The sequence below is a fragment of the Camellia sinensis genome, chromosome 12, assembly GCF_055761805.1.
Source record: "Camellia sinensis isolate YWXY chromosome 12, ASM5576180v1, whole genome shotgun sequence".
Lineage (NCBI taxonomy): Eukaryota > Viridiplantae > Streptophyta > Magnoliopsida > Ericales > Theaceae > Camellia > Camellia sinensis.
Genome location: NC_138972.1, coordinates 43,117,720 through 43,141,474, shown reverse-complemented (window position 1 = coordinate 43,141,474; position 23,755 = coordinate 43,117,720). Strand labels below are relative to the sequence as shown.

Genomic DNA, 23,755 nt, shown 5'->3' with positions numbered 1-23,755 from the left:
TTAATATAATAGATCTTGTTATTAATATTCGTTTTTAATATACAATCATGCTAGAGACCACTAATTTGGTGGCTCTAAACTCACCACTAATGAGGTGGAAAAGTAAAAAAAAAAAAAAAGACACAACACATGCTGTGGCAGTAGATGGGACCCACTGCCACATCATTTCACATTAATTTTGCTTTAACATAATACTAACATATGAAATAATACAGACGACTAATATAACATTATATATAAACTTGCAAATTTATAGAAAGCAATATAAGAGACTAGTTGTTATAGTTCAAAAAAAAAAAGACTAGTTGTTTAACACAGCACTTGGGTTGGGTGTGGCATAAGCTAGCAACTCTTGATCAGCTTCAAACAATGCCATGTCCTCTTCAATCAGATTCACCCAAATCTCAACTCCTTCACCACCTCTTGCATCTATTAGTGCAATTCCAACTGGGCCACCATCATCAGTTGGACTCACCCATGTCGGCTTCCCCCATCCAAAATCAATTTCATACATGGGAAACCTACACCAACTGCTATGCGTATACATCTCCATATCATCTCCCTTAACCTGCCTGAAATATGCAATCTTGTTTTCCTTATTATTATCGTTTGACTCTTGAGACCCTTTCCTCAACTGACACACCAAGTTGGCCAGGTTTGTTGCTTGACTCTCGTAGTCTTGATCATCGTTGTCAAGCATTGCCCACAACATTCCCACTATATTCCCAAATGAGTATTTTGGCAAGGGTGGCACAAGCCTTGACCGCATATTCATGCCTCCCACCAATGCATAAGGCCTTGGAGACCCCCCAAATCTTGCCCTGGATGCGGCCACCGCGCATTTCCAAACAAGTGCTGTAATAACCTCGACACGCGTGGGTTGCTGCACGCTCTCGCTGGCTGTTTTGGCCTTGAGAGAAGCGATTTTCGAGGCATCGACCACAAACCTCTTTTTAACAACCTTTTGGGTTTTGTCCTTGAAGGTAAAAGAAAGTATCGGGATATCGTCTCTTGGAGGGAAGCGCGAGGAGGCAGCGTTAAAATCTGGGACTATGGCGTCAGGAGATCCAAAAGCGATGTCTGACCAACCCTTCATAAATGTGCCAAAGGAGAATCCATCAGCAATTTTGTGGGACATTTTCACAGTAATGACAACTCCGTTGCATGGAAAAAAGTTAACTTGAACAAGTAAAAAAGGGGATTTGTAGTAATCTGTTGGTTCGGGTGGAGCCAAATGTTCGATGACTTTAAGTTTGGGTCGATCAAGAAAGTTTGAAAGATGGACGTTGTTGATGACTCGAGCTTCAACAAAATCAACACCATCATCGTTGCAATCGACTGAGAGATTGTCTCTCAATCTTCCGGCAAGTGGGTAGAAGCGAGTGAGGGTTTCAGAGAGGGAGACCTTCAAGCGTTGCGATTTTAGACCGACCATCTCTTCAGATTCACCACCACCAATAGTAGTGGGGGTGGAGTAGTAGAAAGCCACTGGTATGTATTGAAGTGTACAGCCCTGATCTTTAAATGAGAGCTTGTAGTTTCTGAGGTGATGAGGAGTGGGAGAAGATGGCTTGATGGTTTCTCTAGCAATGACCTCAACCTTAATCTCCATCTCCATGGTTTTGGTCACCTCAACTCCTCCAATCTTTTCTGCTTCTTAATTAGGTTTTGAAGTTTCGTTTCTACAAAGATTGTCTAAAAGAATTGGAGAATATATAGAGGAAGGGATTATTGGGGTGTTTTAAATAAGTATATTTTTTGATTTTTTGAATTAAAAAATAGAGAAAAAAATATGATTATTTGAAATTAATTTTTGAATTTTTATATAAAAAAATATGTAATAAATTATTGTATAAAATAATAAAATTACCTTATTACTCCTGTGTCTATGCGCAGTGACATTGATGTGTGAAGGACAGTAAAGATTGCAATGTAATCGTGATGACTTCCGAATATACATATATATATATATATATATATTGCATGAGGCTTCACGGGAATTATTGGGTCCGTGGGGCCATTACGAATACTATTTCGATAATTCGGATCATTGAGTATATAAGACTCATCAAGTATTATATATTTATAAAAAATTACGTTGATCGAATATTGATAGCTCTGCAATCGAAACAGTTTTGTATGAAAAAAATAGACAGTGAAAAATAAACGGTTAACAAAAATCTGATTTGACCACATAGATATCCTTATCCAATCAATGTGATTTTTTACAAACATATAGTAGCCGACGAGTTCTACATATTCAATGGTTCAGAGTAGCAAAATGAGACCCGTGGTGGGTCTCCATGGGCCCAACAGTACCCTCCAACTTAATAAACATATATCTAATTTGTAATTTGTGCCATCACTTATGTGTATGTCTGTAATTTGTACCATCACTTCAATACCATCACTTGTGCAAGTTGGCTTGTACTTTTCGGACAATAAATTTATATTTTTTATATTTTTAATTTATAAATAGTAATAATTTTTTTATTTTTTTAATAATTTTTTGACGTTTTGTCTTTTGTAAACTATACCAAACCAGCCTTAAAACTAGCTCATGGGGATGGTCCCTTCTACTCGTGTAGATTAGGTAGATACATTGGTGCTGTTTGGGAACAAATTTTTTTTATTTTTTTTGTTTTTTTTTACTAAAAAACAAATTGGTTACAAAATTAAAAAAAAATAAATTCAAACAAAATATCACATCAAATCTCATAATCATTTCACTTTTTCTTTCACAAATATCACATCCAATAACAAAAAAACATAACTATCTTTCCAAACACAAAAAAAAATTTCTCCAATAATATCCGATAACTAAAAAAACTTACAAAAAAATTCACTTCTCAAACACCCACATTATCATGTAGATACATTGCACGTGAATCATGACTTTAATTTCTTGTTTATGTATTTTGACATGTATAAGCCTATAAAGGTCATGAATCACCTATGGCCCATCACTTGAAGCCCAGTGCATAACCCAACTGACGAGGTCCAAGACAGCTAGAGTCCAACATGGCATAAAGAGCCAATGACATTCAGACACACGGCAAGAGAATGACGAACCACATCAGCAAACAAAGATCTGCAAAGTTATTGCCACTGCACATCACCATTAATGCAGCCCATCACAGCATTTATTACGACAACACCTCTCCGCCGGAACAAGACCCCCTTACCCTGAGTAAGGTAAACTACAGCATAGGCTTTCGGCAATGAGAGCAGGTCGGAAGGGACAGCGAAATGATTACCAAAGGATATAAGCGAACGTTGTAGACAAGAAAAAGGTTAAGTTTTCTATCTCTTATCTTCTCCCATATACTCTACTTCTCTTCCTAACTTGCTCGTTGGAGAGTTCACTGGGGGAATACCCCGTTCCCCGTTGAACTTGCCTGCAGGTTATCTGGTGGGCTTGATCATTTGGACGCGGGCTGGAGGAGCTTGGACCTGCTTGATCCATTCACTGGGACGAACAACATTAACAGTTGGCGCCGTCTGTGGGAACGCTTTGCTCCCCGCGCCAGTTGTGTTCACTGTCGCCGGAGGCCCCGTTCCAACAGCCTTTCTCTCCTACCCGTCAAAGTGCATGGTCACGACTAGATCCATGGCTTCTCACAATAATGCTGCCGACCATCAAGTCGACCCCCCCAATCCAAACAACCCACCACAGTACTTTATCGAGCTTACCAACAGCATCAACCGCATGGCCAAGCAAAACCAGGCCTTGATAAATGCTTTACTCCAAAGGAACCTTCCGATTCTTCCTCCACCACCTCCAGATATTCCCCCCAACCAAGAAAGAACCCCGAGCCATACTGCTCCACAACTCCATCCACCCCAACCTGGAAGGTTTGCAACCTCCCCACCCACACATAAATCCACCACCACTACCTCCACACCCGTCGGTCGTAGCACCAGCCCCTAAAGGGGAGGCCAGCAGCGTCCAACCTCTATTGACTGACCATGGGGACCACGTTCCACTCTGGGACGCTGAGCTCCGAGCAATGAAGCTCCAACTCCAAGGGGTCATGCAGAACATTCAGCATAAACCCTCTACTACGGCAAATTCACCATTTATTGCCTCCATCCGGGACAAACCTTTGCCCGCCAAGTTCAAGATGCCCACCATTGACTCCTTTGACAGTACGACAGACCCAGTCGACCATCTGGAGACCTACCGTACCCTCATGATCCCCCATGCCTTCCCTGACGAGATCATGTGTCGGGTTTCCGCGTGACACTGAAGGGGTCAGCCCGACTGTGGTTTAGTCAGTTACCAGCGGACTCTGCCTCCACTTTCCAGCATCTCAGCGACTCCTTCCTCAGCCATTTCATTGGAGCCCAACGCCAACGCCGCCCTGCAACCCAACTCCTCAACATCCGTCAGACCGAGGGGGAGTCACTACGTAGCTTCGTTACCCGCTTCAACACCGAAGCCCTACAAGTAGCGGAGAATGACAATAAGGTCATCCTTACGGCTTTCATGGCCGGGCTGCGATCGTCCGATTTCCTCTTCTCTCTTTTCAAAAACCCCCCGACCACCATGGCAGCCCTATTATCCAAAGCCCAGAAATATATGAATGCCGAGGATTCACTAGCCGCTCGCTAAGATCCAATATCCCAAAATCCACCCCCTAGAGAAAAGAGAAAAGACTTGGAACCCAGAAACACCCAGTATAACAGCCAAACGCCCCAATATCCCGACCGACCTCCTCACACTGACCAGTCGGCACCGACCCGACCGCCCGGTCAGTTCGAGCGGTACACGCTCCTCAATTCTCCAATGGAACAAGTCCTCCACCAAATCCAACAGGATTACCCCCTCAAATGGCCCCTGCCTTCATGGACCCTTTCCAACCGGAAAGACTAGTCCAAATATTGTCGCTTCCACCAGGACCACGGCCACAACATTGATGACTGTATCAACCTCAAGGATCAGGTCGAGACCTTCATTCGTCAAGGGCGTCTCAGCCGGTTCACGGACACCCGCCCATAACAGAGACAAATAACCGAGCCCCTCAGGAACAACCGCCGACGTACCCCACCTTGGCAGCTAGCCCAACCTAACCAAGGCTATGACCGCCTCCCACAACAGCCTCGGCCCCCAGGTAATCCCCCTCCGCCAGTTGGTGAAATCCGAGTCATCTCTGGTGGCCTTGCTTGTGGCGGACCATCCCGCTCCGCTCAAAAGGCAGAGCTCAGGAAAATAAGGCAAGGCTCGGACAAAGCAGTGGACACGGTAGACCGACCTTTCAAGCAGCCCAAGCAGTGGACAGAGCCCATCACCTTCACGGACGGCGATTGTACAGGCATTCGTTATCCTCATGATGACCCCCTCGTCATTTCTACCCTTCTCTCTAAGTTACTCACCTTCCTTGTGGTCGACTGTCCCTCTACTTACAACATCATTCTCGGTCGCACCGCCCTCAACGCTTTCCAAGCTATCACTTCAACCTACCACCTCGCCATAAAGTTTCCCACCGACCAGGGGGTCGGGACAGTACGGGGAGAGCAGACCATTGCCAGGGAATGTTATGTCGCCTCACTCAAGAAAGTCAAGCTGAAGGAGGCCATGATCATTGAAGGACTTAACGCCCGAGATGAGGACGAGCTGGTCAGAGGCAAACCGGTGGAGGAGCTCGTTGAGATTCCCATCGATCCCACTAACCCAATGAAAACTGCTAAGATCGGCAGCCAGCTATTCCCCCAAGCTAAGGCCGACCTTACTGCCCTTCTGACCGAGCACAATGATGTATTCGCCTGGACTCATTCAGATATGCCAGGCATCGACCCTTCTTTCATAACTCATCGCCTCAGCATTGAATCTCATTTCGACCCTACCGCCAGAAGCAGTGCATCTTTCATCTGGAGCGCAATACTCTTATAGCCGCAAAGGTCGACAAACTCCTTGAGGGCCAATTCATCAAAAATGTTGACTACCCTAAATGGTTGTCAAACGTGGTCCTCGTCCGCAAGAACAATGGCAAATGGCGACTCTGTGTCGATTACTCTGACCTAAACCGAGCTTGCCCCAAAGACAGCTATCCTCTGCCCCGCATAGATCTGCTGGTCGACGCCACGGCCGGTCATCAAATGCTTAGCTTCATGGATGCTTTCTTTGGCTACAACCAAATCCTGATGCACCCGTCCGATCAGGAACATACATCCTTCATCACCGACCGAGGTACCTACCATTACCGAGTAATGCCATTCGGATTGAAGAACGCTGGGGCCACCTACCAACGGTTGGTCAATGCCGTCTTCCATCACCAAATAGGCCAGAATATGGAAGTATACATTGACGACATGCTAGTCAAGAGCAAACTCTCCACTGACCATCTGACTGACCTGCGAGAGACCTTCGCTATCCTACGCAAATACCGAATGAAGCTCAACCCAGAGAAGTGCGCCTTCGGCATAGGATCCGGGAAGTTCCTGGGTTTTATGGTCAGTTAGCGGGGCATTGAAACTAACCCTGAAAAGATCAAGGCCTTGGTCGAGATGCAGTCACTCAAGACGGTCAAGAAGGTTCAAAGGCTCACTGGCTGAGTTGCAGCCCTCAACCGTTTCATTTCCCGCGCAACAGATAAGTACCTACCGTTCTTCAAAGTTCTTCGACAAACTTTTGAATGGACAACTGAATCTGAAGAGGCTTTTCAGCAGTTAAAGCAGTGCATGGCCAATCCACCCCTCCTTTCACAAGCGATTACGGGCGAGTCCCTCTTCCTCTATTTAGCCGTCTCAAGCACCGCCGTCAGTGCAGCTCTTATCAGGGAAGACGACTCTGTCCAACGGCCGGTCTACTATATCAGTCGGGCTCTCAGGGGAGCTGAGCAAAATTACCCCTTGTTAGAAAAATTATCCTTGGCCTTGGTCACCGCCTCCAGACGACTTCGTCTTTACTTCTAAGCCCATTCCATAGTGGTCCTCACCGACCAACCCTTGAAGAAGGTCATGCAGCAACCAGAACTTTCCGGCAGACTTATGCGTTGGTCTGTGGAACTTAGCCAGTTTGACATCTCTTACGGGCCTCGAACAGCAATTAAGGGACAAGCTATCACCGACTTTATCTTGGAATTCACTAATCCTACCCCAACCACTGCCTCTCCACCCCTTCCAGCTCCCATCAAGCCAGAAGACCCTCACTCTTGGACTCTCAATGTCGACGGATCATCCCGCAGGCAAGGTAGTGGGGCTGGCCTTATTCTCACCAGCCCTGAGGGTGGTTATTTCAAATGTGCGCTCCGCTTCTTGTTTGAGGCCAGTAACAACGAGGCCGAATATGAGGCATTGATAGCAGGCCTTCGCCTAGCCAGAGACATTGGTGTCAGCCACATCCGAGTGCTCAGCGACTCTCAGCTCATAGTCGGACAGATCACGGGCGAATTTGAAGCCAAGGAGGGCACAATGCAAACTTAAAGCGATCTTGCACTTCCCCTAGTTCGCCTCTTCAACACCTTCCACATCAAGCACGTTCCTCGGGCGGAGAACTTTAAGGCAGATGAGATGGCCCAGCTGGCTTCCGCAGACCAGTCCGCCCTCAGCAGTGGTGTTCGCCTCGAATACCGATCCCACCCCGCCATTTCGCCCGACCAGCATGAAGTACAATTCCTCCAAAATGAGCCCATCCCTTGGGCGTCGGACATCTTTCGATTTCTGACAGCGGGGGAACTTCCAGATGACCACCAGCAAGCCACCAAAGTCAGGGCATGATCGTCTAATTACATCCTTGTCGACGGCATCTTGTACAAACGTGGTTTCTCACGCCCCTACCTGCGGTGCCTCAATCCGACTCAAGCAACTTATGTGATGCAAGAAATTCATGAGCATCTGCGGCAATCACTCGGGCGGCAAGTCTCTAGCCCACAAGATACTCCGTACTGGTTATTTCTGGCCCACTCTTAATCGCGATGTGACCGATTTCGTGCTCAAATGTGATAAGTGTCAACGTTTTGCCAACATCCCCCATGCACCCCCTACAGAGTTGATCACACTTTGCAGCCCTTATCCATTCGCCAAATGGGGGATCGACTTGGTCGGTCCACTCCCTACTGGCCGAGGCCAGACCAAGTTCGCGATCGTCGCCATTGATTACTTCACCAAGTGGGTAGAGGCAGAACCCCTTGCCACCATCACCGAGTGGAACACAACCAATTTCATCTGACAGTCAATCATTTGCAGGTTTGGCATTCCTCAGGCCATCATCTCCGACAACGATAAACAATTTGACAACGCCAAGTACAAGAAGTTCTGTGCCGACCTCCAGATTCAACCTTGTTTCTCATCCCCTAGCCATCCCCTAGCCAATGGCCAAGTTGAGGTCACCAACCGCTCTCTCCTGAAGATCATCAAAACTAAGCTAGAAGCTGCTAAAGGACTTTGGGCTGAGGAGCTACCGAATGTACTCTGGGCTTATCGAACTACAGCTCGGACTTCCACTGGGGAAACCCCTTTTCGCTTAACATATGGCGCTGAGGCGGTTATCCCCGTAGAAGTCGGTTTGCTTACTCCCAGGGTTTCACATCCGGATCTAGCACTAACCGAAGAACTCCGTCGGGCTGACCTCGACCTAATTGAAGAACTTAGAGAGACCACCGCTGTCCGACTGGCCTCATATCAACAGAAAATGAGAACACACTACAACCGCAAGGTCCAACCGAGGGAGTTCGCTGTAGGGGATCTTGTCTTGAGAGAAGCAACTCTTGCTACCAAAAATCCGACAGAGGGTAAATTGGCAGCCAAGTGGGATGGACCTTACATTGTGAAAGCCCGACCCCGACCAGGCACTTACCGACTTCAGGACATGGAAGGTCGAGACCTCCCCCACCCATGGAACGCCGAACACCTTAAACGTTACTTTCAATAAGCACTTATTTTTGTATTGCTCAGTTATTGTATTTTCTTTTCGGGAAATTCACACATTCTTGATATTCCACCACGCAATGTAACTTCTTGATTATATATCTCAGTTATCTATATGTTGTCTCAGTAACATTCTTATTTGCAGCACTAAAAGCCTCCACCAAACTGAGCACTAAAAGCCTCAGTTAGACTGAGCACTAAAAGCCTCTGCCAGACAGAGCACTTAAAGCCTCAGCCCGACTGAGCACTAAAAGCCTCTGCCAGACAGAGCACTTAAAGCCTCTGCCAGACAAAGCACTAAAAGCCTCAGCCAGACTAAGCACTAAAAGCCTCTGCCAGACAGAGCACTTAAAGCCTCAGCCAGACAGAGCACTAAAAGCCTCAGCCAAACTGAGCACTAAAAGCCTCAGCCAGACTGAGCACTAAAAGCCTCTGCTAGACTGAGCACTTAAAGCCTTTGCCAGACTGAGCACTTAAAGCCTCAGCCAGACTGAGCACTTAAAGCCTCATCCAGACTAAGCATGAGCCGCCTTGGGCAGTCCGACCGTTAACACCCTCTACCGGACCGAGCGCTAAAAGCTCCATCCAGACTGAGCGTGAAGCACTCGTCCAGACCTAACATGTAGGGCTCGGTCAAAACCACCAATGCAAAACTTCATACTTGTGGAATTAACTAACACACTTAGTCACAATTCCAGGTTCAAGTCTTCACACCACTCTTTGCTTAGTCAAAATCCAAAGACGTTCTTATCATTTTATTACATTCAACTTTCTCAGGCCTATCATTTTATTACATTTCAAATTTTACTCTGCATTGTGAAGTTCTTAAATTTCACTATCATTTTATTACATTTAACTTTCTCAGGCCTATTATTTTATTACATTTTAAATTTCACTCTGCATTGTGGAATTCTTAACTTCACTCTACATTGAGTCCTTATTACAAGCTTCAATTTCACTCTTATTAACAAGGAGTTCTACACACACTTCGCCCACGCCTCATTTATCTAAGATCCACAAACAGAAATAATCAAATAACAAACACAACTGAAATTTTATTCGCTCACAACTTTATACAAAAGTTCATTACAGCAATTCATGTACAAAAGTTCATTACAGCAAAAAAAAAAAAAAAACAATGTATCTTTTTCTCCTTCCTTCCCAGTTACTCCTCCTCACTGGAGAGGAGGTATTCTTTTTCAATGCCCTCATCTAGGGGGGTTTGGGCCACATCGTCTTCGCCAATCATTACACTACTAAGGTCTAAGTCTGGGAACAGCTCTTCAGCTCTACGTTTGAACATCTTCCAGCCACTGTCCCAGTACTCAGCCATTTCGTGCTTATAAAAGTCTGACTGCTGGAAGCTCTCAATAACTTCTGCTTCAGTTCTACCTCCAGCGGTCGTCCTCGATGGGTAAGCCCCCCCCCCCAGATTCTTGCCCAGCCAGGCTACTCGCGACCGCGGCATCAACCGCCGTCTGAAATTCGGCAGACCCTTTGAATTGCTCCACTACTGCGACACACAAATCGGGATAAGTCGCCCTTTCAGAGGCTGCCTTTGCCCTCTCTTCATTCAGCTCTTTCTGTAGGGCTGCCCTTTCCGACGCCGCCTTTGCCTTCTCCGCCTCCAGTTCCTTCTTCAGGCTCTCCTTCTCCGTCGTCGCCTGCACTCTCTCTGCTTCTAACTCCCTCTGAAGCCTCCCTTTCTCCTCCACTGCCTTGGCGCGCTCGCCCTCCAGTTCCCTCTGGAGATCGCCCACTTTGCCATCAGCCTCATCTTTTTGCCTCACCGGCTCTTCATTACTACTTATAGCCTCTTCATGTCGCTCGACCGCGACGGCGCTGGCTCTTTGGGCCTCATCCAACTTCTTCTGCTCGCCAGCAAGTTGGAACTCGAGCGACACAACCTGGCGGCGTGTGTCCTCCAGCTCCGCTTTAACTGCTGGCAGCTCAGTGTGGGCACTCTCCCAACTTGCACTCTTCTTCTTTAACTTTGCAAGTTGAGCCTTGGCCTCATCTGTCTTGAGTTTGGCAGCCCCCGCCTTCCTCAGCAGGGCCCCTACTAAGGTGGTTACCTCCATTTGAATGGAGTATAACACCCTTAGCAGTTCAGCCTCGTTAAATCTGAAGACCGAGCGCAGGGCTGCCTCTTCTACAATCCCTACAAGACAGTCTGGTAGATCGTCGTGGTCGCACCAATTCCTCCTTCTTGAGGTGCAAGCCCCCCCTGGGGCTGTTCCTCCCTCCTTGGCCCAGGGCCAGCAGCCTCGTCCTCCACTTGCCTTTCGGGGACGGCCTTTACGAGCCCGACGGCGATCGCCACCACCACTGGCACCACCTCCATGACCTCTGAGGCAACATCCACCACTTCTGGGCCACCTACCTTTCCTGGGACCCCCTCCACTTCTCCCCCTTCAGACCTCGCGGCCGCACTGGCTTCCTTCACACTCATCTCCATCCTCCTCTTCTGGGCAGGCACTTCCTCACTCCAACTCACTCTCTTCTTCTTCTTCCCCACGCCCAACGCCTCCATCTCCTTCAAGGACCTCTCCTTCAAAGGGTCTGTTGGAGGCGCCGCGGCACAAAATTGCCCAAGTTTTTCTCTCCCAAGTGTTTGGGGCGATGTCGAATCCTCTCCCTCGCAACTGGTTTTGGTGGTCGGTCGGCTTGGGACTCTTTGAATTGTTGGGCTTTAGCAAGAATGGCCTGATCCTCCGCCTCCTGAACCCTTCTCCTCGCCTCCAACTCCGCTCGGTCGAGGTCTCCACTACTTGGCTTTGGCCCCAACCCCGCCTCAAACAATGCCGACGGCTGAACGAGCTCGTTCCATTTGGCCTTTTCTCTCTCCCTCCACTCCTTCACCCTCTTCACCCTCCCCTCCGCAGCTGCCCCCAGTTTCAGCTCCACAGACCTAATGAGTACTTTCCAAATGGTGCGTGCTCCAAGCCCCCCATTGGCAGACACGTAGAACCATCGCGGCCGCCACCCCTTGATCCACGACGGCAGACCCGCCACCAATCCCTTCCCCACTGCTGCTTGCAGAGTGATCCACGTCTCCTACTGTCTTGAAGCCTTATAACACGCAAAGAATTCGTCTACCGTCATGGCCTCCCCTTCATTTGCCTTCGGCCACGCACTTGCACAGGCCAGCAGGATCTTCCATGCGTTGGGCATTAGTTGCCCCGGTGCTATCTCTAGACGGTTAAGCACATCCACCACCACTTGCTGCAGTGGCAACCTCAGTCTACCCTTCAGAGCTTCCTCATAAAGGGAAAACTCTCCTGGCCTGGCGTCAGACGGCCTTTCCGTTGATGTCGGCAGCAATAACTCCACTTTCCCAAGGATCTGGTATTTTTCGCGGATAGCCTCTAACTCCGCCTCAGTAATCATGGATTCGTCAGCCTTCGTGTGCCAATGATCTGGTTCCGCCTAGCTGATTGGCTTTGGAGCTGTTATCATGGTGGAACCGTGAGATCGTACCACCGACTCCCCCACCCTCTCTGTCCTATACTGCACCGCTAGCTCCACAGCATCATCATCTCCAAACAGGTCTACCCTGACAATCGCATTCCCTTCTTGGGCCATTTCTGTGGTTTGTTTGCGAATCGCTTCGGCGGCTGGAACGAGGAAATCAAAAAAATGTTGCAGAGGTGTATTGTGAGCAACAAAGGAATCCACACTTTGAATATTTTGATTTTTCGTAAACAGGTAGGTGAATCGAATAATGCCAAAAGCCCACGGTTTGCCCGTATTCCAAGGATCCCAATTAATTTCCGCCAGTTTGAAAACTTTTCAAAATCATCCGCCAAAACTGTCTCCTCAACACCCATAGGGTGCGTTTTTTTGGACGGACTGGATAAGGGGGGATTGTAATCCATCGGACTGTTAGTCCTGGGTTACATTGTCCCTGGATTATTTTGTCGGACTGGATTTGTATCCTATGTTTGTTTAGTCATGGGATTAGATGTCTGAATTGGACTATTCTATTGAATCCCATGTTTGTTTGGGCTATTATGGAGAAGGATAAATGTTCAAAAGACTATTTTGCCCTTCTGAATTATTTACTAAATAATAAGAATATTAAATCTGAATTATAAATTTTATTTAATTTGTTTACTAGAACTTTTAAAATATTAAATAAATAGAATATTAATAAATATTACATTAATTTATTTTAATTTGTAATTGAGATTTTTAATTTTTTTTTACTTTATTAAAATCACAATTTTATTATCATAAAAAATCACAATTTGTTTATCACAATTTTTAATTGAGATTTATTATCACAATTTTATTATCAAACATCTAGTTAATTTGTTTACTAGAACTTTCAATTTTTTTATAATAGATTTTTTTTTTTTAATTTAATTTGTAAAAAATCACAATTTTATTATCATAAAAAATCAAATGATAACCTGAAAGTAAAAAAATATGGTCAAAGATGGGAAAAGCTCTGAAAGAAAAATGGGAAAAGCTAAAACAAAAAGATAGGGTCAAAGATGTAATAAACCTAGCTAATCCCATGGGATACACTGTCCCATAAATTCTATCCCAGGCCCCCCCCTCGGATACAATAAGCCAATGAATCCCGGATTAATAGTCCGGGGGGATTATTTATCCAGACCAAAAAATCCATACCAAACAACGGACTATTAATCCCTCCGGATTAATAGTCCAATCCCATGAGTTATCCTTCAAAACAAACGAGCCCATAATGACTTACCGTTTCATTTCTGATCCAACGCCTAATCTCCCCCCTACGGGATGTTGCCACGTGTACGTCCACGATCCACTGTCCCCTTCCCTTACCCTGTCTTTTCCACTTCAACTCACCACGTGACTCGCCGCGTCTCGAGCCCCACGCCCCTCCACCTCACCATTCACGGTCGGCCCTCCTCGTGGTCCGCCCTCTCACTCGGCCAAACGTCACGGTTGGCCCTCCTCGTGGTCGACCCTTCTGCTTGGTCAAACACCGCGGTCAGCCCTCCTCGTGGTCAGCCCTCCCACTCGGCCAACACCACGGTCGGCCCTTCTCGTGGTCCGCCCTCCCGCTCGGTCAAACACTGCGGTTGGCCCTCCCCGCGGTCAGCCCTCCCACTCGTCAAACACCGCGGTCGGCCCTCCCACTCGGCCAACACTACGGTCGGCCCTCCTCGTGGTCCGCCCTCCCACTCGGCCAAACGCCGCAGTCGGCCCTCCTCGCGGTTGGCCCTCCCAGTCAGCCAGCACCGCGGTCGCCCCTTCTCGTGGTCAGCCCTCCCGCTCGGCCAACCACCGTGGTCGGCCGCCCCCTCGATCACCCCTTCTGGTCGACCTCCATCCTGCCAATCCCTAACATACTCATCTATGTCACTAATATTCCCTTCGTTGGACTGAAGCTGCACTAGGGAATGGGGGACTACTGACATGTATAAGCCCATAAAGGCCATGAATCAACTATGGCCCATCACTTGAAGCCCAGTGCATGACCTAGTTGACGAGGTCCAGGATAGCTGGAGTCCAACATGGCATAAAGAGCCAATGACATTCAGACACACGGAAAGAGAAGGACGAACCACATCAGCAGACAAAGATCTGCAAAGTTATTGCCACTGCACATCACCATTAATGTAGCCCATCACAGCATTTATTACGACAACACCTCTCTGCCGGAACAAGACCCCCTTACCCTGAGCAAGGTAAGCTACAGCATAGGCTTTCGGCAAGGAGAGCAGGTCGGAAGGGACAACGAAATGATTACCAAATGATATAAGCGAACGTTGTAGATAAGAAAAAGGTTAAGTTTTCTATCTCTGATCTTCTCCCATATACTCTACTTCTCTTCCTAACTTGCTCGTCCGGGAGTTCACTGGGGGACTACCCTGTTCCCCGTTGAACTTGCCTGCAGGTTATCTGGTCAGCTTGATCATTTGGACGCGGGCTGGAGGAGTTTGGACCTGCCTGATCCATTCACTGGGACGAACAGCATTAACATATTTATTTATTTATATACATAAAAAAATAATAATGGTATAGTCTTGATTGGCTTAGATGTTATTTCATTAAAATAGTCAATAATCCTTTAAAAAAGTTAAAAATTTTAAAAGTTACTATCCTATTTAAGTCGTATCATCTTATTTAAATCACATCACCTCTCTATCACATCACTTCAAACATTTTATCTCAAACAACTCTCAAATATATAATGAATTAAAATAGTTAATAAGATAAAATGTCACATTTAATTCATACTCATTATACTTTTTAACTCATAATTATTAAATCAAAATAATAATAATAATAATTATCATTTCAAGCATAATTTTTTTTTTCTTTTTTGGGGGACTAGACTAAAGAGGTTGTTTGAAATAATGTAAATAAGTTTTTTTTTTTTGTCAAATTAGTAAAAAAATTTGATATATTTAAAATATTTTTTTAACTTTTTTTTGTAAAAAGAACATAATATTAAATAATTAGATATTTTAAATGACATTTTTGCCAAACAATCGTTAAGTCACCTTACATGGCAGAGCTTCAGAGTTTGCCCCCCATTCTCTCTCTTGCTTTTCTCTTTGTCTTGCTGGTGAAGAGAGTGATGATGGAAATGGACGCATCTATTTATATACGATCAGCATGTGTCAAGTCCGAAATTGGAGATTGGACAATATTGTTAAATCTGTGAGGGCCTATTACAATTATCGTTTTAATAATTTGAATCGTTTAATATATAGAATTTGTCAAGTATTATATATTTGTAAAAAATTACATTGATCAGATATCAATAACTATATAATTAAATCAGTTTTGTATTAAAAAAAATAGACGGTGAAAAAATTAACGGATGACAAAAAACTATTTTGATTACATAGTTATCGATATCTAATCAGCGTGATTTTTAATAGATATATAGTACTCGACGATTTTTATACATTAAACAGTTTAGATTATTAAAAAGGGACCTATGGTAGACATCCACTACAGGAAAAGTGGGTTTATGAGACGGAACTATTTGCGACGACACACTTGCCGTCTCAAAAAGTCACTTTTTGATACGGCAGAAAATGCCGTCTCAAAAAAATAGAGTATTTGCGACGGCACCATTTGCCGTCTCAAAAAAGCAGAGCATTTGCGACGGCACTATTTACCGTCGCAAATGCTCTCATTTTTTGAGACGCCAGATGGTGCCGTCACAAATACTCTGCTTTTTTGAGACGGCATTTTCTGCCATCGCAAAAAGTGACTTTCGTGTTTTTTTTTTTTGGTTTTTAGTGAATATTTTTAAGATTTTAAATATTTTTTTTAGATGCACCTTACTTAGTTATGAAAAAATATTTTTAAAAATTAATAAATACATAAAAATACAAAAAAAAAATGTATTGTATTTTTGGTATTTAGTGAATTTTTAAAAGGTTTTTTTTACAATTTTTAAAATTTTTAGGTGTATTTATGTTAGGTGTGTCTAAAAATTAAAAAAAATACTTAAAATATTAAAAAAATTCAGTAAAAACAATATAACACGGAAACACAAGAAAGTATAATTTTCTCAAAAGAGATTTTAGAAAACTCTAATCTAGCGTAGTGATTGTGGTTTTGAGACAGCTTCATATATATACAGTCACAAAATGGTTTGAATAAATTCAACGGTATTTTTCTGTCGCAAAAAAAATTAAAAAAAAAACAATGTCGTCTTACTCTTTTGATATAACATTTCTCTTTTCATTCATTTTTTCATCTTCCTATCTCTCTGTCTCTATCTCTCTCTCTCTTCTCTTTATCTCTTTCACTCATCACTCTTCTTTCTCTGTCTGTCTGTTTCTCTCTCTCATTTTCTCTCTGTGTCTCTCGCCTATCTCTCTTCTCTCTATCTCTCTCATCTGTTTTCTCTCTCTGTCTCTCTCGCTCATCTCTCTTCTCTCTATCTCTTTCATTTCTTTTCTCTCTCTCTCTTATCTTTCTATCTCTCTCGCCCATTTCTCTTATCTCTCTGTCTCTCTCTTTTTCTACGTCTCTCTCTCGCTCATCTCTTTTCGCTCTATTTCTCTTTTTTTTGTCTATCTCTCGCTCATCTCTTGTTTCTCTTTCTTTTTCTATCTCTCCTTCTATCTCTCTCTCTCTTTCTTTCTCTCCCTATCTCTTTTTCTCTGTGTCTCTTGTCCATCTCTCTTCTCTCTATCTCTTTCATCTATCTTCTCTCTCTCTTCTTTTTTTCTCTCCCACTCTCCCGCTCATCTCTTTCTGTCTCTCTCTTGTTTATCTCTTTTCGTTCTTTTTTTTCTATCTCTCTCTCTATCTATATCTTTTCACCCATTTTTTCATCTTCTTCTCACTCTTTTATTTCTCTCTCTCATTCATCACTCTTCTCTCTCTGTTTGTCTATTTCTCTCTCTCTCTCTCTCTCTCTCTCTCTGTGTCTCTTATTCATCTATCTCTTCTCTCTATCTCTCTCACCCATCTCTCTTCTCTCTATCTTTCTCACCTCTATCTCGCTCATCTCTCGGTTATCTCTATGTCTCTCTCGTTCATCTATTTTCTCTCTATGTCTCTCTCGGTCATCTCTCTTCTTTCTATCTCTCTCTCTCTGTCTCTCTCTCACTGTGTTCATGTTGTTCACTCTCTTCCTTCCATCTTCTCTATTTACTAAGCTCCCTCTCGATTTATCGATCCACTACAAGAAAATGTACTTTTAGCGACCACTTTGTCTCTTTCTCGCTCACCACTCTGTCTTTGTTTCTCTCTCTCTCTCTCTCTCTCTCTCTCCTCTATCTGTCTCTCACTCATATCTTTCTCTCACCACCCATTTCCTCTACCACCTTCACCACTACTGCAAACGTCATTTCACTACCACCACTACTACCACGGTCGCAATTTCACCTCTACGACTACCATTACTACTACCATCGCCACCACTCCACTACCACCACTACCACTATTGCCACTATTACTACTACCATTACCTCTCTTTCACCCCTGTCACTCCATCTGCTCTATTACTACCACAACTTCACCACTAATCTCCTTCGCCATCACCACCACCACCACCATCATCTCTTATCCACCACCTTCACCACTACTGCCGCTTCCTCTCCTCTACCACAAAATATTACCTCTCTTCTCTCTCTCACTCATCACTTTTCTCTGTCTGTCAGTTTTTGTCTCTGTCTCTTTTTCTTTCTCTTTGTCTCTCGCTTATCTCTCTTCTCTCTATCTCTCTCATCTCTCTTCTCTTTCGCTCATTTATCTTCTCTCTATCTCTCTCTCTATATCTCGTTAATCTCTCTTCTCTTTCTGTCTTTTTTTTCTGTCTTTCACTCTCGTTCTCTTTCTCTCTCTCTCTCTCTCTCTCTCTCTCTTCTCTTTTTCTTTCTCTCTCTCCCCCACTGTGTTCGTGTTGCTCACTCTCTCTCTTCCGTCTTATTTATTTACTGAGCTCCCTTCCGTCTTCTCTACAACTAAATTACTACCACCATCGCTACCACTCCACTACCACCACTACTACTACCATTACCTCTCATCCACCATCGCTATTCTATCTCCTCTACAACTACCACAACTTCACCACTTATATCCTTCACCATCACTACCACCACCACTATCACCTCTTATCCACCACTTTCACCACTAGTGCCACTTCCCATCCTCTACCACAAAAAATTAGTTCTTGATTTTTAGTAACAAAAAAAAAAGGGTCACAAAATTTTTTTTTTCATTGACCACAAAAAATTAACTTTATTTTAATAGAAAATATTATCCCTACTTCTACCAAATAATAAAAAAATAATAATATTTTTTTATTCATTAAAATAAATATGAAACAAATAAATTTTCAACCTTATTAAATAAAAAAAAATCATTAACTAAAAAAAAATTATTTTAATAAAAAATAATTTTTTTGGGCAACGGCATCCTCCGTTGCAAAAAAAAAAAAAAAAAAAACATTTTATTATTTAAATTTTCATTTGTAATGAAAATAAAAATAAAAAAATTCATTTGTAATCCCCCCTTTCCATTCCCGCTCGGGTTTCCCCCCATCCCAAACTCAAAATCCCCAATCTCAAAATCCCTAATCTCTTCTTACGTCTCTCTCTCTCTCTCTCTCTCTCTCCTTCTCAATTTGTTTCAGATGCTGATTAGGATGATTCACGATCGAGGAGGAAGAGGAAGAGGAAGAGCAAGAGTTCTAGGCGTAGAAGTAGGAAATCGGAATCAAATATCAACATACATACATACATACATACAAACTTGTTTGAATCGTCAATCAAATATCAACCAATCGATATCGATGGCTTCATCTTCGGATTCCATGGGCAACACTTTCAGAGCTCGAGTCCAGAAGATCTTCAGGTCTCTCATCATCATCATCATCATCATCATCGCTAAGCCCTCCGTGGTCTCTCACCGACGACGAGGTTGGGAATGTGACAAGGTTGGGAATGTCATTAAACAAAATTTATATCTTGAAATTTTCTGTGGAGCTATATTGGAAATAAAGAAATGTAATAATCGGAGACAAAAAAATTCTACATGTTTGATTTCTCATCGGAGGTAATCTTTGCGTCTAAAATCACAGTATCAAAATTAGGATAATATGATGGCATTTGATTATGTAAATTTGTAAGCTTGATGTGTTCCTCTCTTTTTTCCTTTTTTCCTTTTTTTTAAAAAAAAATTGATTTGATTAGCTAATGATGATATAGAATAGAATTGTTTCTTATTTTTTGGTTTTGTTGAAACATATATTGTTTTTTTTTTTTAATTTTTATGTGATGAAGTTTCATTGGTTATTATTTTGATATGATTCTGATGATTGGTGAAGTGTGTCGTAAAGGCTCTAATGCATCAAGAGGTGAAAAAAATTATTTTATATTGAGTGGAACATGAATGAATACCTGTGTGTAGGCTCAGCTAGGAATGTTTTGTGCACAAGAGGTTGGAAATGTGACAAGCTTTGCAACTTCAAGGGCACCCTCAGACCATACTAGTTCCTCTTTGTTTGTTAAGAGAGTGGCTCGAAATGGTTCTCCCCCATGGCGAGAAGATGATAAAGATGGACATTACATATTTGCGCTTGGCAAAAATTTAACTTCTCGCTGTAACTACACTACCATCACCAAAGATATTTTCATTTTTCAATTCACTTGATCATTTTGTGAACTTTGAAGTTACTAAAATGAACATGCACCACCATTGCTTTTTTTTCATTGATGTGGTGGTGCTATCATTAAATAGGGCTTTTGCCTTATAAAGTTTTTATGCAAGTGACTGAAAGCCATAAGGTGGCTTTCTGATGTGGCCTATTAAAATCCTTTTAATAGCAACTTTTGCATTTGATTATAGCTCTACTTTCAAGGATATATGCATACTTTTTTAATTAAACAAATCCAAGGCATTATTTTTGTCTCAAAACTCATACTAAGCAGGTTGTTTGATGTGTCTAATATTGTTATATTAATTTTTCTTCATTAGATTCTTATTTGTTTCTGATTGTACTTGTGTAGCTTTGTTGTTTGGGTGCAGATAAGATTCACAGCAAGATGGGCGAAGGTATTTCTTAATAAACATATTTCTATTATAATATTACTGAAGTTTAATTTCAGGCTCATCACATATCTTGTTTTTGTTGATCTATATTTTATATAGGCACCTTTGGCCAGGTCTTGGAATGTTGGGACAGAGAAAGGAAGGATATGGCTGCCATTAAAATTGTTCATGGTATTAAGAAATATCGTGAAGCAGCTATGATAGAAGTTGAAGTATTGCAACAGCTTGGGAAACATGATAAGGATGGCAACCGGTGAGTTTTATTTCATGAGTTTAATGTGTTTCAATCTCTCACTGCTATTCCTCATGTTTTGGTGGGATTTTGTAAATTCTGTGTCAGTGGTTAAATGGGTTTATTCCTTGCAGTTGTGTGCAAATAAGGAACTGGTTTGACTATCGTAACCATATATGTATTGTAAGTATATAATTGATTTGGTGGGTTAAATTCCCCAATTTCAAGAATGTTTTGGGGTTAAGACTTGTGGATGGATTCAAATGGCTTTAACAGGTGTTTGAGAAGCTTGGACCAAGCTTATACAAATTTCTACGGAAAAACAATTATCGCTCATTTCCAATTGATCTTGTCCGTGAGATTGGCAGACAACTGTTGGAATGTGTAGCATGTGTGTAGTAATTACTTGGACCAGTTTCTTTAAATTCATCATATTATTTTCTGTTTTCTGTTTTTACTAGGTTTGGTTGGTGATAGATGAAAGCTAACATTAATTCATTTCAATTTTATTTTTAAGCTGCAAATTCTTTTATACAAAGTTCTGCTAAAGATTTTTGTATTTAGTTAGCTTCCTCATCACATGCATTAATATTTGGCTTTATTTCTCTAATTTGCAGTTATGCATGATTTGCATCTGATTCATACGGATTTGAAGCTTGAGAATATTCTTCTAGTGTCTTCAGAGCATGTTAAAGTTCCAGATTACAAGGTAATGCATTGTTAGGTGGTTATTTGAATCTTTCTTCTTCTTGTCTATTTATATTGTACATGATGTATAGTGGACTTTCTACTGTTAACTTGTGTTGAGACCTTATCTTGTATTCTATGTGAACAGGGTTCCTCACGATCGCCAAAGGATGGTTCTTACTTCAAAAAAGTTCCAAAATCAAGTGCCATCAAGGTAATTGATTTTGGCAGCACAACTTATGATCGTCAAGATCAGAGCTACATTGTATCAATTCGACATTATCGGGCACCAGAAGTAATTCTGGGTATGCTATTCTCAACTGCTATGGCTTATCTTTCACGTTTTTCTGATGTACCTTTAAGACTGGAAGACATATCCAATTAGTAAATTTTTTTTTATGATTGTCCAGGGCTTGGGTGGAGTTATCCTTGCGATGTTTGGAGTGTTGGTTGCGTCTTAGTGGAGTTGTGCTCAATATGTTTGATGATGCTTGTACCAGTGCTTTGGTAGTCATAAATGATTTTTAGAGCATGTTTTATTAACATTAAATTCTTTGTGCAGGGATAGGGTAATATTATGTTTAGAGCATGTTTTATTAACATTAAGTACATTTTAAATAGTAGGAATAGGGTAATATTATGTTTTCTGACAAAGTCTAAATATATAATTTAGTTTATTCTCCGTAAAAGCTTAAGATATTTCGAATGTTTTTTCCCCCCTCCTTTGATTAGAAAAATAGAAAATGTATTTGGCAAGAACAAATAATTGACTAATTAATCTCTTTTCATTTGTGTTGCTTGGCTGCAGGTTATGTCATTCCCAAAGGATGTTTTGTGGTTCCATTTCTTTCATCAGTCCATTTAGATGGAAATTTGTATGAAGGAGCGATCACTTTCAATCCATGGAGATGGATGGACCCTTTGAATCAGGTCAGTCAAACAGAGATGCGCACTTAGATTCGCTATTAGATTCGCTAATTATACTATGTATACATCTATATGTTACATAATAGCAAGTTTAGGAATACAGAACCGGACATAAAAACACATGAATGGATAGGACTTACAGCATTTGTTGATGGAACCTACTTTTGAAAATTTGTGTCCGTTGATGTATTTTGTGTCTTGTTTTGTTCTGTATTTGATTTATGTGTTTCTAGACTTATTGTTTGCATATTACCACTTTGCTTTCATCTACTCTTGAAAATAAATAAATAAAAGCTATTTTTTTGTTTTTATTTTTGTTTCCTATATAAAGGAAAAGAGAAATTAGAGAAGCAGTCCATTTTATGCTCCGTTTGGAGGAGGAGCTCGATTTTGTCCAGGGGCAGAGTTGGCTCGCTTTCAAATTGCTCTCTTTCTTCATTACTTCGTTACTACATACAGGTTATTTTCATCTCTCAAATACTTATGAAAAACATTATACAGACAAATAGACTTTTACATAGTACCAAAATAAAAAATAAAAAACTTAAGAAAAATTATGTTGCATTAATTAATGGTTGTAAAAGATGTCCTCAAATTATGGGTTTGTTTTTTGAGGGTTTATATATATATATATATATATATAAATCACCAAATACGTTTCACACAATAAACTCCACCATATTTGCATGTAGGACACATCACATTCAAAAATTAATGGTGGGTCTCATTATTTATTTATAAATATGATGGATTATATACATATTGTTTTTTGTGTGGATGATGTGAAGAAATTATGTTGTAAATGGAGTTCTTATTTCGCTGCAAATTATTTTGGTAGGTGGACCCAACTCAAGGAGGATCAGATGTCTTTCTTTCCTTCAGCTCGATTAGTGAATGGCTTTCAAATACAAATAACCAGACGGGATGACGAGTTGAAAAAAATAAAATAAAAATAAAATTTTTATTTTCCCTTTATATACATTACATACTGTTAATGCCCTTATCCTTCCAAAATTTGTAAATCATTGTAAAATTTTTATTATGAAGAAATTGTTATTTTTATGCATGAATTTTTATATTATTATGCAATTATTATGGAGAAATTTTAATATTTTTAATAATTTTATCGGAGGATTTTTTTTTTTTTTTTGTGACGGCGCTACACTGTTGCAAAAAAAAGAAAATTTTATTATTTTTATTGATTTTGTTACAGGTTTTTCTTTTTGCGACGACACTAAACTGTCGCAAAAAATAGAAATTTTATTATTTTTTTAATACTTTTTGCGATGGCAGTATACTGTCGCAAAAAAATAGAAATTTTTATATTTTTAATACTTTTTGCGACGGCACCACACCGTCGCAAAAACAATGTTCTTTCTGTTGCCAAAAAAAAGACTATTAGCGACGATATTTTTTGCCGTCTCAAATAACATTTTTAGCGACGGTAAAATAGTGCTGTCGCAAAAAGTCAAGAAATTTCAAACATTATTAGTGACTGCAAAGTGCTATCGCAAAAGGCAAAAA

General features: G+C 41.9%; 2 protein-coding genes across 2 annotated transcripts; one reads left to right on the top strand and one right to left on the bottom strand.

Moving 5' to 3' along the window:
• Nucleotides 1-1,722, bottom strand: LOC114301555 (akuammiline synthase 1-like). The gene has a single exon (XM_082898438.1). The coding sequence runs from the start codon at nucleotides 1,616-1,618 to the stop codon at nucleotides 302-304; it is 1,317 nt and encodes a 438-aa protein (XP_082754564.1). The 5' UTR covers nucleotides 1,619-1,722; the 3' UTR covers nucleotides 1-301.
• An 18,025-nt stretch (nucleotides 1,723-19,747) lies between these two features.
• Nucleotides 19,748-23,271, top strand: LOC114262851 (serine/threonine-protein kinase AFC2). The gene is made up of 10 exons (XM_082897898.1): nucleotides 19,748-19,936; nucleotides 20,362-20,388; nucleotides 20,485-20,638; nucleotides 20,752-20,800; nucleotides 20,894-21,008; nucleotides 21,235-21,326; nucleotides 21,453-21,609; nucleotides 21,715-22,234; nucleotides 22,563-22,690; nucleotides 23,070-23,271. The coding sequence occupies exons 1-8, from the start codon at nucleotides 19,756-19,758 to the stop codon at nucleotides 21,813-21,815; spliced, it is 876 nt and encodes a 291-aa protein (XP_082754024.1). The 5' UTR covers nucleotides 19,748-19,755; the 3' UTR covers nucleotides 21,816-22,234; nucleotides 22,563-22,690; nucleotides 23,070-23,271.
• The last annotated feature ends 484 nt before the right edge of the window (nucleotides 23,272-23,755 follow it).

Bases quoted from the DNA above. Each gene is read 5' to 3' on its own strand.
- LOC114301555 (XM_082898438.1), bottom strand. From the start codon at position 1,618: ATGGAGATGGAGATTAAGGTTGAGGTCATTGCTAGAGAAACCATCAAG.
- LOC114262851 (XM_082897898.1), top strand. From the start codon at position 19,756: ATGTTTTGTGCACAAGAGGTTGGAAATGTGACAAGCTTTGCAACTTCA. The intron at 20,639-20,751 runs GTGAGTTTTATT...TATTCCTTGCAG, and splicing joins CATGATAAGGATGGCAACCG to TTGTGTGCAAATAAGGAACT. The intron at 21,327-21,452 runs GTAATGCATTGT...CTATGTGAACAG, and splicing joins TTAAAGTTCCAGATTACAAG to GGTTCCTCACGATCGCCAAA.